This window comes from Aethalodelphis obliquidens, unplaced genomic scaffold, assembly GCF_003676395.1.
Source record: "Aethalodelphis obliquidens isolate GAN/ISIS:26980383/991018 unplaced genomic scaffold, ASM367639v1 scaffold44, whole genome shotgun sequence".
NCBI lineage: Eukaryota > Metazoa > Chordata > Mammalia > Artiodactyla > Delphinidae > Aethalodelphis > Aethalodelphis obliquidens.
Genome location: NW_020837988.1, coordinates 14,872,425 through 14,891,301, shown reverse-complemented (window position 1 = coordinate 14,891,301; position 18,877 = coordinate 14,872,425). Strand labels below are relative to the sequence as shown.

General features: G+C 56.0%; 1 protein-coding gene across 9 annotated transcripts; it reads right to left on the bottom strand.

The window, feature by feature from the left end:
- Window positions 1-3,334: 3,334 nt before the first annotated feature.
- Window positions 3,335-16,267, bottom strand: CYB561 (cytochrome b561). 9 transcript variants are annotated; one of them, XM_027081253.1, is made up of 9 exons: window positions 16,115-16,267; window positions 11,750-11,852; window positions 9,906-10,024; window positions 8,840-8,999; window positions 7,438-7,671; window positions 6,383-6,481; window positions 6,039-6,142; window positions 5,491-5,648; window positions 3,336-5,306 (listed from the first exon to the last, which is right to left on the bottom strand). In XM_027081253.1, exons 5-9 carry the CDS (start codon window positions 7,640-7,642, stop codon window positions 5,114-5,116), a joined length of 759 nt encoding a protein of 252 aa, XP_026937054.1. In that variant the 5' UTR covers window positions 7,643-7,671; window positions 8,840-8,999; window positions 9,906-10,024; window positions 11,750-11,852; window positions 16,115-16,267; the 3' UTR covers window positions 3,336-5,113. The 9 variants fall into 9 exon arrangements, with proteins under 9 accessions (XP_026937055.1, XP_026937060.1, XP_026937054.1 ...); XM_027081258.1 differs by having other exon boundaries at window positions 8,996-8,999; XM_027081256.1 differs by lacking the exon at window positions 8,840-8,999 and adding an exon at window positions 7,847-8,050.
- Window positions 16,268-18,877: the final 2,610 nt, after the last annotated feature.

Below are 18,877 nucleotides of genomic sequence, written 5' to 3'. Positions count from 1 at the left end.
ACTGGCAGAGGCCAAATTCCTAATGATTTGGCTGGTCTCTTAAGGGATATTAAGAGTCACCCCTTCAGGCTCTGGTTCATCAGAGAAGTTACTGAGCACCTCTCTCGGGAGTTGGACACTGCGGTGGGCACGCAAGAACCATGCACAAGACGGTCCTGAGGGCCCATCAGCCAAGGCTCACTGCATTCATTGAGAAAGGGAGGCTTTTTCTTCCGTGGAAGAGCCTTTCTCCAGCCATGCCAAGGGAGCACTGAGTTCCTCTCCTTTGATTTTAATAGCTGAGGCTACACCCCAATCCAGCTACCGTACCAAAATCCAAGGCTGCCAGTTAGAACTGTTAGGGTTAGAGACCGCAGGCCCGAGGCAGGGGGACAGCACCAGCTCCCAAGGCTAACTTGGTTAAAGTTGGAAGCCTAGTGCTTCCAGTGACTTTATTTTTTCTTCAGAAATCCGGCCGGAATTACCAATCCTTGCCATATAGAGAGCTAGGCAGCTGCCCTGGGAACGGAGAGGTTGCAGGTTTTCTGAAATTGGCTGGAGACTCCATACCCTTCGTTAAGGACAGAGTCCTGTGGTCTTTCCTGCCTGGCTTCGACCTCTCTGTCTACTTCAGGCACAAGCAAGGAAGGAGACCACCTCCTCTAGACGCCAGACTTTGTTGAACAAACGCCCCTGCTGTGTAACTACATCCATTTCCCCCAAAGCACCAAAGCTGGGGAAGCAGGAAAACTCCAGGCATGCAGTCATCCCAGCCTGGACGCCACAACTGCCTTTAAAGAGGAGAGGACTCTGGAAGGAACTACCTGCTCAGTCTGAAAAGCATTCCTGGGCTGTTCCAGTTATTTCATTATAAGTTAAAAATGGATAAGTGGTTGAAAGAAAAACAGGGTTTATTTTTTGGTTTGGTTTGTTTTTTTATAAACTTATTTTTGGCTGCGTTGGGTCTTCGTTGCTGTGTGTGGGCTTTCTCTAGTTGTGGCGAGCAGGGGCTACTCTTCGTTGCAGTGCTCAGGCTTCTCATCGCAGTGGCTTCTCTTGTTGCGGAGCACGGGCTCTAGGTGTGCAGGCTTCAGTAGTTGTGGCCCCGCGGGCTCTAGAGCGCAGGCTCAGTAGTTGTGGCACAAAGGCTTAGTTGCTCCGTGGCATGTGGGATCTTCCCGGACCAGGGCTCGAACCCGTCTCCCCTGCATTGGCAGGCGGATTCTTAACCACTGTGCCACCAGGGAAGCCCAGGGAAACAGTTATTTAAGAATTCCTGAGGCACTGAATGATTCCTAAAAAGGTAATTTTTTAAAAAAAATAAATTTATTTATTTTTGGCCGCTTTGGGTCTTCGTTGCTGTACGCGGGCTTTCTCTAGTTGTGGTGAGCAGAGGCTACTCTTCGTTGCGGTGCGCAGGCTTCTCATTGCGGTGCCTTGTTGCGGAGCACGGGCTCTAGGTGTGCGGGCTTCAGTAGTTGTGGTTCACGGGCTCTAGAGCACAGGCTCAGTAGTTGTGGCCACAGGCTTAGTTGCTCCTCAACATGTGGGATCTTCGCGGACCAGGGCTCAAACCTGTGTCCCCTGCATTGGTAGGCAAATTCTTAACCACTGCACCACCAGGGAAGTCCCAGAAAGCTAATTTTTAAAAACTGTTTGCCCTGAACCTAACTGAAGAGCCACTCAGAGCAGCAGGAAACAGTGCACTCAGCACATTCTGGTAGGTCTTCCCCTAGTCATTTTCATTCCCTGGTAGGTGCCCTTTAGTTGCTCTTTATATAGCTCGACACACCGCTGTGCACACATGCACGTGGGCAGTCAGACTCCCCTTCCACAGGCCAAGGCTGAGGGGGGAACATAGCATCATCTTCTTTCACCTTTAAAAATGAAAGCTGGAGGAGCTTGAAGAAACTTGGAGACTGAGTCTTCCCATTGCCAGGAATAAGGACAGGACATTCATACTAAGGACATCATGTCTGGAAGGCCCTATGATAAAAAGGGCCTCATAGAAGAGACAGAGCTGAGTCCATTGTAAAGGGCCGTTCTCTTGAGATGCCCCTTATGTCCCAGACACTGTGATGGGGACTTGCCACATGTTCTCTAACGTATTCCTCATCCAATTTCTGACAGACATTGCCGTCTCCAGAACACAAATGAGGAAGCAGATCCTGAGAGTTTAAGTTGCTCAAGGTCATGGAGTCAAAGGTAGGACTCTGAATCAGATCTTCCCAGAAAGCATTTTCCCTCTACCATGCTGCCTGCCCGCTTCCTCAGAAGGGGGTATTCCAAGACAAGCAATCTGGATGACCCCGGAAGCAGCACAGGCAGTCGTCCAGAAGGAAGCTTAGAGAAAGCTACTCTGTGCTCCTTTAGAGAAACAACTCTGTGCCACGGGCAAGAGGAATAACTCTGGGACCTCTCGAGGTTCCAAACCCAGTGAGAAGGTAAGTGGGTTAAGGAGTAGCTCCCTGGAGGGAGAGGCAGCATCTGGGATTATGTGACTATTCAAACACAAAGAGACCCTTAAGATTCAGAGGCTGGCACAGAAGCCGCAAGGGAGATGTCACCCTCCCAGGGTCAGGATGCCTCTGCCCTCGCGCGGAGAGCCAGCCCTGACCCTGACCGAGAGATCACCTCGTGACATGAACCAGGCCATGCTTTGCAGGCCTTTAAAGCAAATGAAGGTCCACGTAGACGCCTTGATCGGGAGACTCTACAGATGCATCAAGCAAAGACCTCTCAAGCTCTGGCTGAGACACGCCAGAGACCAGATTCCATACAGAAACTAAAGTAAGTGCTAGGAAGTGAGAATCCATGGTCCCTTTCAATAGTGAGCCCTTAGTAAGTTTTTCAGCTAAGTGACGGTGCTTTTCAGGAGCACACGGTAGATCCCGGTGGGATCTGAGTCGCACCCAGCGTTACTGTAAACACATCTGCCTGAGCCTCAGGAATTGACCTAAGTGGAATCTCAGCTTGTTCTCAAAACTTTGCTCCTCTTCTTAAGGAATGAAGAGACACGTTTTTAAAGGGAAAAAAGGTTAATTGACTACCGGGGAGACTTCTTGCCAAGGCCCTTGTCAGGCTCTTACGGCTCCACCCTCCAGACCACTCTGTCTGGGTTGAGAAGAGAATTTCTCTAACCGTGTGGAAGAGCCTCCCTCGCTGGGTCCAGAGTCAGGACAGCCACTGGGCTGTTTCAGAGCCTGTGTCATCATAAATATCATTAATCACTTTACCTTCTGTGCCCAGCCTGGGGATATGCAAATTCTTTCAACCCTAGTAGACTAACTTCATGCATCTGCTAAAAGCACTGGCTCCTTTTATTGCCACAGTAAATGAAGATAACAGACAAGAGACCTGCTGTAGACATTTATTGAATCATCTGTTGTACCAACACTACATTGTACTTCATAGAAGACTGGCCACAGGCAAAATAAAATAAACCACCACAGAACAGCTTGGGGGTGGGGGGGAGGCTTTTTGGCTCATGAATCGTCCAGCATACGCTTTGGCAAACAGGCCAGTTTATAGACTTTTCTTGCAAATCCAAGGTTCCATTTCTCTCTGTGCCTTTCTGGCAACGGAGATACACAACTGTACTCTTGTAGTTTGTCTAAGGTGGAGTTTTCCCACGTGTAAACAATGACCATACCAGGTGATCAAAGAGTTGCCGGAGCTTGTGCCCTTGCGGAGCGTATGATATAAACAGGGTGCGGAGACACCCTGGTGCTGGGGCTGTAGCAGAGCCCGGAATGCCCACGGAAGGGAGCAGGGAGCCCTGCTGGTAAGGCGCCCAACACAGCCACCTGCTCTGAGAAGCAGCATCGCCTGAGGCAGGACCCACCACAAAAGCTGTTTTAGAAATCTGGGCAATAGGGGAGACAAGCTCCCTTTCTCGAAGGCAGCATTTAGGTGTGAGAAAGGCAGCCGTTAAAAAAAAAAAAACAGTAGTCAGATTTGGAAATTCTATTAATGTCTTCATTTAAGTAAACTGTGTCTTGTCTCAAACAGTGTCATGCTCCTCAAAGCCCAGAAAACGAGGAAAACAAGGAGAGAGCATTCACCAAGTCCAAGAAGCACAAGATCGATGCTGTAATCACGTTATTTCTAGACAGAAGCCAAACGGTGACTCAGCTAACAGCATTATACACTCATGGGGTTGGGGGAATTAATCCGATTCTGACTTGGTCCCAACTTCCTGCAAAGATGGGCCCCAGGTAGGAGAGGATGAGGCTTTCCTCCTGATTAGGCAGCCCCTACCCTCCCTATGGAAAGGGAAAGGGGGCAACAGCGGCAGCTTTTTGTTTAAAGCAAAAAGGCTTGTGTCCTGGGCCTCTTGTCAGAGCAGCGCCTGAGTGAGCTCCGAGGGTGGGCAGCTGGCTCGCGAGGCCGGCCCCCGCGGGGAGGGGAGCCCCTGCAGGCGCCATACGGCCCGCAGCGCCCGCTGAGGCCCACCTCCTGTCTCTTCTTCGGGCTGCTGGGCCCCAAAGGCAAAGAAAGCCGCCCTGGGGCTAAGGGGTTAAAGAAAGAGAAGGCTGCAGAGCGCAGCTGGGCCCAAGCCACGCGTCCAGAGCTTCCCAAGGGCCAGTCCCTCCCCTCTCCTGGGGAACCCTGCCCTGACACCAGCATATTTTACACATAATATCACTTGCTCCGCTGCCAAAGGCTGGGCCCGCAAGACTCCTGGTTGGAGTTCGGCGTCACACAAAGCAAGTCTTGGCCTCGCCGGGCCCGGCGCTGAGCCCCGCCTTCTCCGCGGACACAGCCCAGGCCCCCGCTGCCCCGAGCGGGGAGCCGCCTCCCCCTCTCCAACCCCTTTAAGGATCTGTGCTTCTGCGACCAGGCCCAGCCGCCCAGAACCCTACCCAAAGCTGCTCCATCTGAGGGGGTGGCAGAGGCAAGGGGGGCGGGGGTCTGTGCAGGACTAACACGACGGCAGCGGCGGCGGCGGCAGCAGCGAGGAGGGGAAAGCGGAGGGGGCCTGAACCCCGGAAATCAGCGCTCAGGGAGGAGGGCTGCCCCACCCCCGCTCCCCACCCCCGGAGCCTCGGCGGGTGCGGGACAGACACCTGTCGGGGCCCCGAAACGGCGGAGACCGCCTCGGGGGACAGGACGGGATGGCACGGGGCGCGCGTCACTGGGAGCTGGGGCTGTCGCCCTCCGTCAGCGTCTTGAAGTCCATGGAGAGCGCTTGCTCTTCCGCCTGGAGGGGCCGCTTCCAGTCGGCGCGGGTCAGGATGTAGAGCACGACCGCGCCGAAGGTGGCCAGCAGCAGGCCCAGCACGTTGGCCAGGACGCCCTCGGGCTCGAACTTGCTGTACTTGGTCCTGCGGGATTTGGGCGGAGGGCGAGGCCACCCGAGGCGTCGCCGTTAGGCCGAGTGCCATTCGCCCCGGCCCACAAGATGCAATGCGATCCCAAGCCCAACCCCGGCCCCCCACCCCCACCCCCACTGGGAGAAAAGCCGCTGTTCGGCGGCCCCACACAGAGCCGCCGGGAGGGGGCGCTCACCCGAGCTTGAACAGCAGCGCCTCCTTCAGGCCCAGCAGGGCGGTGCCCACCGAGAGGAGGAAGATGGCGCCGCCAAGGAAGACGTGCTGCGGCCGGTAGCGGCTCCGCAGAGAAAACGACGCGCCGGGGAACAGGAAGAAGCTACAGCCCATGAGCCACTGGGAGGAAAGGCGAGGTGCTGCCGGAGGCTGAGCTGCGCTGGAGACTGGAGCCCGAGGACGCCCCAGGTGGGCCGCCGCCCGCGAGGACCAAAGGCCCCGCCACCCCCGCGCGGTGGCCTACGGCCCGGAGACGCAGCGGGAACGCTGAGCACGTGGGGAACGTGGGCCGGCGCTCTAGGCCGGTCTCAGCCCCACACTGTGCGCCCCGAGGCGGGGCCTGGGACCAAATCCACGTGCCTGTCGGCCGGAAGGGCGCCGGAAGGACGCCGGTCGGAGGCAGCGCTCGGCGGGCTGGAGCGCCTTTCGCCTGTGCGCACACCTGGCCCCGGCCCTGTTTGGGCCCTGCTCCCCGCCCCTCCCCAGCGCCGTGGAGCCGCAAGGACTCACCTGCACAAAGAAGAGGACGAAGACCAGAATGCCACACCAGCTGTGCAGGCTGTACAGGTCGGCGTAGCCTTCCTTCCTGTGGTAGTCGAACACCGCCACCAGGCCTAGCCGGAGGGGGTCGCGTGAGGACTGGGCTGATGGCGACGGAGGGGGTGCGGTGACCCAAGGGAAACCCGACCCGCCGGGACTTCTGGGCTCCAGTCCCAGCTCGGTAGCTGCCAGCACCAGTGTCCCTGCCCGGAAGGGGGAGGAGGGGTGGGGAGGGGGGACTGGACAGTAAAGCAGCTCCTTCCCCAAGTCAGCAGAGGTGGGGGAAGGAGGGCGGGCCCGTGCCTGGAACTCACCCACCAGGGCGATGACGAAGGCGAAGACGTGCAGCAGCCCGTGCAGAACTTTGGTGGTGCGTTTGGCCTCATTCCTGAAGACGCGGTAAACCAGCAGGGCTGGTGGGCCGTGAGAAAGGGAATGTCAGGGCGCTAAGCCGAGCACGAGGCCTTCCTGCCAGGGCAGCGAGGAGACACCCCCGGCTGGAGAGGGGAGGGCTTGTCCAGGTACCCCAGCCACAGGAAGTGGGGGAGGAAACAAGGATCCGTATGCCCCCGCACCGCCCACCCCCTTCTTAGCTGTCCTGTATCCCAGGCTTTGTTTTAGGCTCATCGTGCAGTCACATCAAGGTGCCACCAGGCTTCTGAGTTCACCTCTTAGCTATGATGGTCCTCAGGTTGTATAGCACTGAAGCCAGATCAGCCTTTCACTACTCTTAGCCAGCAGGCTCCCTGGTTGGGAAACCCCAGGTTCTCAAAGAACTTTGCAGCCCCTAGCTAACTCCCCCTCTTCGGGCTGAAGCAGTCAGGGCCAGGGGTCCTGCGGAATGCCTCTCAGGAGTGTGCTGCTGAGGAGGTGGCTGTCACCAGGACCACATCTAGGAAGAATGCATAGATCCAGCTTGCTTGTTACCAAAAGGAGAAGGTCAAGGCCCCCTGGCCTTGAGGCAGGGTGGGGGCCAGCCACGGCCTGAATCCTACCCCAGAGAGAGGAGCTCTAGCTCCTCCAAGTCCAGCGTCTACACACACACGCACGTACCCTCACGCTCACACTCACGCTCACTTTCTCTCCCTCAATTTCAAGCCGCCTCTGCAGAAGATGGGCTTTGCTCACAGCCCAGCCCCTGGGCCTCTGTGTGCAGCACACACACCTTCAGATGCTCCTTGTTGAAGCACGAGGTGAAAGCTCTGGGATAAGTCAGAAAGGAGTTACCACCCACCAGCCGTGGGGCCCTGGATCTGGATTCCCAGTGTCCCCAAGGTCCAGGCCAGCTTCCTTCTCTTACTGGGCAGATTCAGGTGTGAAAGGGTCCCTGCACATCTCCTCTCTCAGGTGGCATCGCCCAGGGACTCACCATCTCCCTGCAAGAAGACCAGGCCTATGACCATGCAGAGAGGATGCGCGTTGAACTGCAGGGCGCTCTCCCAGGCGATGCCTCCTCGGTACACACCGAGCCAGGTGCCAGTCATGGCCACCACGGCCAGGCCCAGCAGCTGGGAGAAGGCCACATAGTAAAGCAGGGCCGCAGGGGCAGGTGCTGGGCGGGCAGGGCTGTCCATGCTGAGGCGACTCTATGCCGAGGCGACTGCTGCAGGGAAGATGGTGGAGCTTAGAGGAGCGGCCCACAGCCTCCAAAAAGACATCGCAGGCCTCCCTTGCCCACCTCTGCCTCCTCCCTCGGCCCACAACCCCAGGCCTCCGTGAGAGTGCTCCCGGAGCACCCGGCGGGGGTGGGGCGCCTTCCTGCAGAGACTGACCCACACCTGGCTGCACTTCCACCTGCAATGAGGGAGCAAGTCAAAGTCCTCCAAGCTCTGGCCGGAGCAGGAGGGCCCAGTGCCAGTGCTTTACTTTCTGTTTCAGGAGGCCCTGGGTTTTCTCAGGTGGGGTTCACAGGTGAAACAGAGAAGTGAGCAAATTCCTTGAAGGTGCTGGAATTTTTCCTCCAGATGAATCATAAAGGACATCTAGGGTGAGAAATGAGGAACCTGACTCCCCCGTGCCTGCTTTTTCAGCTCCCAGCTGGAGATGAAAGAAGTCCTGCCCACAGAGAGCTGCAGGGCAGCTGCCGGTAGAAGGAATGTTCTCTGAGCCGCTTCAGTAGAAAGGACCAGGCGACAGGAGCCTCCGAGCTGCCCGTTTCCCTTCCTGCCTCGTCTTCCCCTCCACACCTGGGGCGTGGGCCTGCGCCCCTCCCTCAGGCCAGGCTTCCTGAACTGAGATCTACAAGGTGAGAACTCCTGGGGTCACTTAGCGCACAGGGATCCTGTGAGAAAAGGTGTGTCACTGCTCCCGTTTTGCAGACAGGGAACCGGGGGCTCAATGGGGTTTGGGGAAGCGAGACTCAGGGCCAGTGGGAGGCATTTCCTGGCTCCTCTGCCCAGTCCCCAGTGTCTCCACAGCCTCGCCCGGGCTCAGGGTGGCCTGTGTGCCGGCTCTTCCCTCTGAACCTGCTGGTTCTCCCCACACCCAGGCGGGAGAGGCACTGGAAGATGGGAGGAGAGGAGGCGGTTGATGAACAAGTATGGTGTCCATTTGCTGGGCCTCGGTGCTGGCGGCCTGGGGCCACAGAAAAACGCTGCTGCAGCTCCCAGAGGGCCGAGCACTGCATCCCATCTTGCCTCTCCCACTGCCCCAGCCTCTCCCAGCAGCTCTGGAGACACCCTCCTTCTCCTTCATTACCAGCAGAGAACAGCAGCTGAGCAGAGATGTTTAACTAACCAATTTTGGGGTCCCCCCTAAAAGCGAGCACACACCCTGTACCCTGTGCTGCTCAAGAACTAGTTTCCAGCTGGCCTGGCCTTGTCCTCCTGGGGACTGGGCTGTCTTTACCCCCAGTTCTCTCTGCCACCTTTGACAACTGTTGGCAATTCCATCATTTTTTAAAAAGGGGGGCAGGCCGTGTAACACACCTCCCTGCAGTAAAATACGGATAAGCAAAAAAGAGAAAAATTACAAGTAATCAACATTTTGATTTATATCCTTTTTTTCTGGAAATACATGTACCTTCTTTCATAGAAACATGACCATACCAATTTCTAACCTGCTTTTTTCACTTCATTATAGATCATGCACATCTTTACATGTCAGTACATGACAGGCTATTTCATATTTTAACCAATCCCCTAATCTCCTGTTGTTAAATATTTAGCCAGCTTTCACTAAATAAACAACACTGTGATCATTTTTGTACAACACTCGTCTAATTCCTAAATGAAGAAATAGAATCCTGAGCAAGGGCTAGGTTCTTTTTTAGGTTTTGGATACATTCTGTCAAATCATCTTCCAGAAAACACTCCCAAGGCAGGTGGGAACACCTGTTTCCAGAAGCCGTGGGCAACAGTGAAGCCATATTTCTGGAACTCTTGCCCTCGTGCTTATCTGTCACCTCTACACTGATGACTTCTAAATCTAGTGCCAGTCTGTCCTCTCCCCCAAATTTAAACCCCATTTCTAACTGTCCACTAACATCTCTACCTGGACATCCCTCCAACACTTCAAACTCAGCACATCCAAAGTTACACTCCTCCCCTGACCTCCCAGGTCGCCCTTCGAGTCCCAGTGCCGAGTCCTCCTGCTTCTCCCCCACGTCTCGCCATCGCTTCCCTCTTGACCATCTTCATTTCCACCACCCAGCAGGGCCTGGAGCTTCTGCCCCCGTCTCCCTACCCTCCTCAATCTGCCTGACCGACAGGGACAAAGCCAGATCCCAGTTATGTTGCCCCACCAGGCACAAAGAGCCACCAGCGTGTGGTGGTCAAATGCCAGCTCCATCACTGACCCTAACCCAGAGCCCACCGGCAGCCCCCACTGTTCTCCTACCACGTCCACTCGGAAGAGATGCTCCCAGTTCCCCAGCTCTGGCAGCACGGCCTGTTGTTATCCCCTCCACCTCACACCCCGGCTCCTCCTCTTCCGCCTCTGTCGATTTGCTCCACGACCTGAAATGGGCCTTTTGTTCACCACTCTGTCCCCCTCCTCTCTGTTCCCAAGGCTGGCCTGGCGCTTACTTACCCTCGGTGTCCTGCCTCACGTTAAGCCCTGTGAGCCTCTCTGCTGCAGGGCCCTGTGAGCTCCCAGAAGGCGGGGAACGCATCTACCTCCCCCTCGGGAATCTCATCCTTGGGCCGACTCTGACAGGAAGAGTGTACTGAACTGAGAAATGCTGTCCTCCTCTGCTTTATTAGATTCCTCCCCGAGAGCCTGGGGCGCAGTCAGAATCCGATTAGCTCTGAATTAGGAAGACTGGAAGGAACGTGCTCTGCCCCGGCAGACCTGCCACAGCGTCCCCGCCGAGTAGCCACTGAGTACAGAGGGGGAGCTCAGGGCTGCAAAGACTGCCACTCCTGGGTCCCGAGCCGCTCTGTGGTGACGCATGCCAGAGCCAGATGCCCCCCCACCCCCAGCCAACCTCCTCGTGAGTCGGGCAGAAATCAGACTTCTCTTCACAGCCATGATAGTGTGATGTTAATAAGAAATATATGGGACTGAGCCTGTAAAACGCTAGGAATTTTCCAGGTGACAAAGCAATCGTTTCTTTTGTTATGTTAATATTACATCTTGTTACTGAAGCCCCTCGGAAACCTGAGGGTGGGGCTGGTTACCAGGGGAACCAACCACGTGACTGGAGGGTTGGAACGTTCAGTCCCACCCTTGACCTCCAGGGAGGGAGAAGGGCTGGAGACTGAGTGCAGCCACCAGTGGCCAATGATTTAATCAATCGGGCCTGTGTAATGAGCCCTCCATAAACCCCCTAAAGGACGGGGTTTGGAGAGCTCCCAGGTTGGTGAACACATCCACATGCCGGGAGGGTGGTGCACCCCAGTTCCCCGGGGACAGAGGCTCCTGTGCTCCGGACCCTTCCAGACCTTGCCCTACATACCTCTTCATCTGGCTGTCCCTGAGTTACATCCTTTTATAACAAACCAGCAATCTAGCAAGTTTCTCTGGGTTCTGTGAGCTGCTCTAGCAAATTAATTGAACCTGAGGAAAAGGCCGTGGGAAGCTCTGATCTATAGCCTGTTGTTCAGCAGCACAGGTGACAACCTGGACTTGCAATTAGCATCTGAAGTGGGTGGGGGCAGTGTTGTGGGACTGAGCCCTGTGGGATCTGACGCCGTCTCCGGGGAGGTAGTGTCAATGTTGAATTAAATTGTAGGACACCCAGGAGCATCTGCTGAGAAATGGAGACTCGCTTGGTGGTGTTGAAAAGAAAACACGTGGGAACAGCACAGTGACTGAATACATGGCTTTAATGTCCTCACTGAAAACTCACAACCTGAATTCCCTTCAGAGTCCAAACCCTAGTGCTGTCTGCACCCCAGGGTGGTGGAGTTGCGAGCCTCAGGGGTAGGGAGCCCCGCTCTGTACTCAGTTCAATCTTCGCAATAACCTATGGTGATAACAGGAGTATTACCCCAATTTGACAGATGAGGAAATTGGGACTCAAAAGAGGATAAATGACTTGCCCCAAATCAGCCGCAGCAAAGAAGTGCTCAGCTCAGTTGTTTATCAAGCGCCTGCGATCTGGGGGTGACACTGCTGGATACAGATGAGCCATGGCCCCGCCTTCCAGGACCTTGCAGACAAGGTGCAGAGCAGATGCCGATTCTAGAGTAAAGGGCCGTAACAACTCAGGCTATGAGTTAAACTCCCAGTGCACTTACCACAGTCCACGCTGGCTTCACCACACTGGGGTGGCCACTCCTTTGGATTTCCTACAGGGCTTGCCTGCTCGGGGTGTGGCTCTGCACTTTCTCAGGCCAGTAACTAGGGAAGAAAGGAATACTTCCTGAATACTGAAACCAGTATTCAGAGGATCTGAATCTGCTTGGAGGCAGGGTTCCAGGAAGGCCTCTCCCCTCACACGCCAGTCCTCCTGGGCCCTCCCCACCCCTTGGGGAACCATGCTTCTAAGGCAGTTTACACCCACCATAGCATCAAGCATTGGTGTCCCCCATGGGCTCTCCTGGGAGAAAAGGCTGCAGGATGGAAACAGGTGGGTTAGAGAGAAGAGGTGATGGGGACAAACTAGCTGCAAGATCTTCATGCCAGCTGCTCCAAAGGCATCTCTCCTGGTCCCTGTGCCCTGGTAACTAGGCATCCCAGAGGAAGCCAGAGATAAAAGAATGACCTTTGGACTCATGGAGGCCTAAGCAGTCTCCCTTCCAATTTGAAGGTGATTCTAAATCCAGGTATGAGGGATGACAGGAAAACACACACAGAAAGACCAGTCCTCCTCGGGCAGGCCTGTAGCTTCCCCATAGGTGACATCACAGCCAATAAGATCTAAGTGAAAAATCCAGATTTACAGAAAAGACAAAGCCTCAAGTGGTTCTGTGCTTCACAGAAGATGAAAGACCCCTTCAGCAATGCCGTTGCCCTATTGCTTATTCGGTTCAACATAACTGTCGACGTACCTTTGTACACAGAGGGGCTGCTTCCGATGATGGGGGATACAAAGAAGACATTTCAAGGACTCTGGTTGGAATCTGACTCACCCACAAACACATTTGCAAACCTTGAAATCAGTTGAGATTCACTCCCTAGTAAGCAGATTTTTTTTTTTTTTTTTTTTTTGTGCGGTTCGCGGGCCTCTCACTATTGTGGCCTCTCCCGTTGCGGAGCACAGGCTCCGGACACACAGGCTCAGCGGCCATGGCTCACAGGCTCAGCCGCTCTGCGGCATGTGGGATTTTCCCGGACCGGGGCACGAACCTGTGTCCCCTGCATCAGCAGGCGGACTCTCAACCACTGCGCCACCAGGGAAGCCCAGCAAATATCTTTTATTCTGCTCCCTCATTTCCCAGTCTAGACAGTGGGAACATTCTCTTGCCCTCCCTCCCTCCCTCCCTTCCTCCTTTCCTTCCTCCTTTCCTTCCTCCTTGCCTCCTTTCCTCCTTTCCTGTGGAACACCAGAACACTGGCTGCTTTGGGATCTCCTGTGTTCCCAGCGCAGCAGTACAGGCAGCAATGTCAACAGTCTGGAAGCAGCCCATCTACACCCCCAAAGGCTTCCTCAGCCCAGTAGACCAGAGTCTCAGAACCAGGGCGAGCTCTTGTGGATCCTTACCCGGCCACCCTCCTTCCTGTCAGAGCACAGGATGGGGATGTCAGATCTCTGGCAGCTTTTGGGACCTTGGGCTGTGACAGTCACCCCTCCCCTCCCACACACACCTGCAGCCAGACTCCACTTAATGTGATCAACCAGGGCCAGGAGCTGCCGCAGGGCTTGAACGTGCTTACGAGCATCCCTCTCCCTCCCTGAGCCCAGCGGCTTTCACTGAAAGGCCACCAGGCCTAATCTCATTATGGGGACCAGACACCGCAGAAGTGCCACAGCCTGGAAGCAGGGAGCCTGGCCTGACCACAGCCTCCTTATCCGAAGCAGGGTTTTAATTGGGTTAGAAAAGATTGTGTTGGGGGCTAGATCTTTTCTTGATGGGTGAGGGGGAGAAACGACTCAATTGTCCTAGAATGTCCTCGAATGTGATCAAAGAAAAGGCAAAATGAGGGCTGAGCTGTTAGGTGGAGCACTTTCTTACTACCCACACCCAAGTAACCCCTGGGTAGAAAGCGTGAAGTCAGACACTGAGCCCAGTTCTCCACTGGGCCCAGGGACTCAGTGTTGGGGCTCCCAGTACTTGTGGGGACTCACAAAAAATGTTTTGATTTCTGTTAAAATCATAAGAAAAAACAAACTTCTAGGGTTGAAAAAAATATTTTAATTTTTAATCCAGCCTGGATTATATTCATCTTTATACCAATATGGTTGTAAAATATAATTCTCTTTTTTTTTTTAATTTTTTTTTTTTCTGCGGTACGCGAGCCTCTCACTGTTGTGGCCTCTCTCGTTGCGGAGCACAGGCTCTGGACGCACAGGCTCAGCAGCCATGGCTCACGGGCCCAGCCGCTCCGCGGCATGTGGGATCTTCCCGGACCGGGGCACGAACCCGTGTCCCCTGCATCGGCAGGTGGACTCTGAACCACTGCGCCACCAGGGAAGCCCTCTCTTTATTTTTTTATGGAGGAAGGGGAAAGTCACAATGCAGCCCTGGTCAGACGGATATGATTTCAAAGCCAGCCCCACTGTTCATGACTGTGTGCGCCCGGGGTGGGGGGTGGCGGGCAAGCACCCTCTCTGAGCCTGCTTCCTCTTCCATAAGGTAGGGGGATGTTGAGAGCCACCTAACTGGCCTGTAGCAAAGATTAAACAGGATAGATATGTACCAGTGCCTAGCACACTGCCTGCCACATAGGTATTCATTCAGTTAAATAGCAATCTAACAAAAACTAAACCTGTTCCTAATAGCACCTTAGGAAGAGTCATGCATCCGAAGCTGCTGACACATGAGGTTTGGGGCCACAGAGAGCCAGATGGCAGCAGACAGCACGACCCCTTGTAATAAATCCATACCCCGCCTTCTGTCTACCATGAATCCCCCCACTGGGCAGAAACCCCTGGATCTGGCGTGAATTCCTCCACCAAATTCTTCCAGTGCTGCTGAACCCCTTTGTATTAGAAGCCACCCAAGCTCTGCCTGCCAAGGGAAGGTGGCGCAGGCAGGGAAGAAGTGGAACAAGCAGGGCATCCACTCAGGTCCAGGAGGCTCCTCCTGCCCTGGGGGCGGGGTTGTAGCAGCCCTTCTCTGTATGGGGCTCCCCTCGGCATTTACAAGTTGCCTATATTTTCTGCCTCAATCCAGTTTCACAGGAGAAATCAAGATATGTATGAGAAGGTAGCACAGCTCTGTAGGGTGTTGTTGTTTGTTTTGTTTTCCATTTGCTATGAAAAGGAAGGAACTGGGCTTCCGTGGTGGAGCAGTGGTTAAGAATCCGCCTGCCAATGCAGGGCACACAGGTTCGAGCCCTGGTCCTGGAAGATCCGACATGCTGTGGAGCAACTAAGCCCGTGAGCCACAGCTACTTAGCCCACGTGCCTAGAGCCCGTGCTCCACCACAAGAGAAGCCACTGCAATGAGAAGCCTGCACACCGCCATGAAGAGTAGCCCCCGCTCGCTGCAACCAGAGAAAGACTGCGCGCAGCAACGAAGACCCAACACAGCCAAAAATAAAATAAATGAATTTATATTAAAAAAAGAAAGAAAACGAAGGAACAGAATCCAGATAAGATAGAGCTTCATTTAATGAGTCTTAGAAAATCCTCAAAGCCAAGGTAGAGTGAGAGTGGAGAGGGGCGACCAGAAGGGAGAAAGACTTGGGAGGGGTGCCAGCTCCTAAAGACATGTCTGGGACTCCAGGGTCCACCTGGATCCTCCTCTCTGTGGTGCCCTGGGGGGAAGGGCAGACAGAGAGGGGAGGTACCCCCCCACCATTCCCAGGTGTCTAAGGCAGCAGCAGATCCCTTCCTCAGCTCAGTTCTGCATCCCCTGTACCCACAGTTCAGGGGCTACCAAGGCTAACCCAAGGAGTAAGGATTTCCCAAACGGGAAACTCCTTGCACCCAAGAGGCTGGAGATGTTGGAGAAGAACAAGGAAGGGCTCTACTAGCTAGACATCTCACGCCGAGAGGAAAGAGGCAGAGGGAGGGAGGCCGCTCCACTAGCGAAGCAGTTTGGCAGCTCGGTCTCAGGTTTCAAAAGAACAGTCGTGGCAAATGCTGGTTGATCCACTTCTATGCCACCTAGTTTCTAGAGTAGGGCAAAACATTACGCCGTACATAAACTTGGGATCACCTGCCGCTCCGTGCTAACTTCCGCGGAGACTGGGCACAGAGGCTGACCCGGGGCCGACGGCTGACAGCTCCAGGCAGGAGTGGGATGAGCTCCTAACCTCGGGCCTTGCTCGGTGGCCCCGAGCTGGGGGAAGCAGGTGAGGTGAGTCAGGTGTGGAGGCAGGAGAGGGAAAGAGAAAGACTGGCTGCGGCGCCGGGATCCCGGCCTGTCCCGGCGCGGGCGCGGTCCCGTCCCAGGCCGAGCACACCTGAGCTCGCCGTCCCCCCGCACACACCCGGGGCCCCTCCCGACTCCGCGCCGAGCCTCGACTCTCCCCCACCCGCCCCGGCCACCTACCTGGCTGGACGTCGAGCCCGGACCTTGTCCTCGCTGCGCAGCGTCGGGCTGCCGCCTGGCCCGCGAGCTGCCCGCGCCACGCCCGGGCTGTTCTGCCGGTTCGGCCAGCCGCGCGGACTTCGGGGCTACCGCGTCTCCATGGCGACCGGGCGGCTGCAGCGGGTTGGCAGCCCGGCGGACTACGCGACGGGCGGGGGGGCGGGGGCGCGGGGACCGGAAGTGCCCCCGGCGGGTCCGCGCACCTGGGACCGGGCCCGGCCCCCCAAGGTCCCGGGTCTAGGGACAGGGTCCCGCCAGCCTCCGGGCCCGAGCCTTGACGCCCGCGTGCTGGGGCCTGCGGCGCGAGAACGGCGGCCACCGTGACCCGGCCTCCGGACCCGAGCGCGGGTAACCTTCGAATCCGGGCCTCACGACCTGGCTTCCCGGGTCCGCCACGTTCGGGGGCGTATGGGGTTCTGCGACCCACCCGTGGGTGTGGGAGGCCTCCAAGTCCAGGCCTGACTCGGAGGCCGAGGGCGAGGCTGAGGGGGAATGGGCTGCTGGGGCTGCCAGGGCCGGGCCCTGGGCAGAGGGAAGGGGGATGCTGGCCGGGAGAACGGGAGAACAGGCCCCCTGCTCTTCCCGCGCCCTGCCCCGGGCTCAGGTGGCCACTAGGTGTCAGGCGTGGCCGGACCTTGGCCTACCTTGCCGCTCCTGCAGCCCTGAGGGACTCACCCCTTCCTTGCAGCCGATGGTGGAGGTGTCACTCTGCAGGGAGGCTGGGCTCACCCCTTCTCCAGGTCCGCAGCACCCGCTCTCACACACACACACGCACACACACACACACACACACACACACACACACACACAAACGGCGCGCGCGCACTAGGTGATGTTGCCAGGCTATAGCGCCCACCCCACACACACCCCCTCCAGCAGCCTAAAGATAAATACCAGTTCTCACCAGCCTTTCGTGAAGGCCTAGACCTTGCCATGGGCAGCCTCCCCGGCCCCAGACGCTAAGAGAGGAAGGAACCAAGGCCACGGCTGGGAGCCAGGCCCTAGTGCAGTCCCGTCCAGGCCCCTATCCAGGAAGTGCTGTGGGTAGATAACAAGTCCAGCTCAGACTTCCTACAAGCTCAGAACAAAAGGTTCTTTCCTGTCGGCAGGACTCACCGAGGGCCTGGTGGTAGTAGGGAAATGGGGTTTCCTCCCCTGGAGACATAAAAGAACCTCGGCAAAGGGACATCACCCCCACCCCCTGCCCCAGCACTGTGGGCTTCCCAAGGGCCCTGGCCAAGGTGGGCCTTGGGGATCCAATACCTCCTGACAGAGAGAACATACTCTCAAGCCAAGGCAAGACACCTAAGGGTGCCCACTGCCCTGGGCACACCTTCCGATGGGGCAAACCCAGCTGGGCCCCCGCCCTCAGAGTGACCAAGCTTAAACCCGCCACAAACAGAAGTTTTGTTGGGGTAGCTTTCCAGCTGGAGGGAGTTAATGGACATTTTAAATTAAGAAACAGCTTCCTTCACAGGCCGGTAGGCAAACAGCAGGCAACAAGTGTCTTGTGAGTTGAGTCCTTGGAAAGGAGCCATTTCCCGTTCTTTGGCCTGCGTATTTGAGGAGGACTGGGGTGGGCTGGGCTGCACAAAGGAGCAGAGCCTCACTGGGGACCTGATTTGAGTTTCCTGGTGTAGGGCTTTCAACCCGTTCCAAAGCCAGGAGAGAGACTCCTGCTGCGGTGAGATGGAGCCCTTTGCGTCCTCCCCACCCCGTGGCCCTGTGGCCCTGGGCTGCAGCATTTTACCCGAAAAAGGAGCGCACACCTGGCTCCCAGCAGTGCTCTCGGGAGGGCATGGAGGTGGCTCTCCACAGGGACCAGTCACATGGGGTCTTAGCTCTAAGCACTCATGGCTCCATGCCATTTTTAAGAGCTAGAGACCCCACCAAACTGCAGTCAAGAAGCAGGCCCCGTGGCTTTGCCGCTGCTGCCAGAATCCCTAACCCCAGACGGCAGACACTCACTCCCTTCCTCCCCCATCTTTGCTGCTGAGACTCAGCCTTGGAGGCCAGAGAAGCATCCACCCTACAGCTGGGGGCGGTGACCAGCAAGGAGTGCAGCCTTAAGTCCCCTTCCTGGAGACCACGGATGTGGCCCAAGGTCTTCCATGTAAACCCCTCCCTTCCTGCACTCACTCCACTCCACTAGCCTTTATGTTCCTCAGACTCACCAAGTTCACACCCACTCTCCTTTGGAACATTCTTCCCCAGTCATCACTTGGCTCATTCCTTCAAATCTCAGCTCAAACATCCCCTCCTCAGAGAGGCCTTCCCTAACCGTCCAGTCCAGTAGCCTGGGTCAGGGGTTGAGATGCAGGGAGATACAGTGGATTAAGTGTGCGAGTGACAGCCCTGGGAAACCACGTCTTGAGCTCACCTTGTTCTTTGCCCAAAAGCATTTAAAGAGCAGGAAGGACCCAGATAGTGAACAGAATGTACCTTGTAGAAGGACCTCAGACCCCCTAGCACCTGGCGCATCATGTCTGCCTTGCTAGGGTTCCCAGACTTAAAAAGAAGGAAAATACCCCAGGATGCCCCATTCCATCTGAAATTAATATTTTTTTGGCATAAGTATGTCCCACGTATGACATGCAATATACTAAAAATGTATTTGCTGTTTATCCAAAATTCAAATCTAACGGGGCGCCCTGTATTTTGTCTGGCAATCCTACCCTTGCTCCTGTGTGGGAAGGACAGAGGGCCTCCCAGCAGTTCCGGCCC

Excerpts from the sequence above, each read along its gene's own strand:
- CYB561 (XM_027081257.1), bottom strand. The coding sequence starts at position 7,642 with ATGGACAGCCCTGCCCGCCCAGCACCTGCCCCTGCGGCCCTGCTTTAC. Across the intron at positions 6,482-7,437 it reads GGTCTTCTTGCAGGGAGATG|CCCTGCTGGTTTACCGCGTC; the intron begins GTGAGTCCCTGG and ends ACGGCCCACCAG. Across the intron at positions 5,649-6,038 it reads TCGTCCTCTTCTTTGTGCAG|TGGCTCATGGGCTGTAGCTT; the intron begins GTGAGTCCTTGC and ends CTTTCCTCCCAG.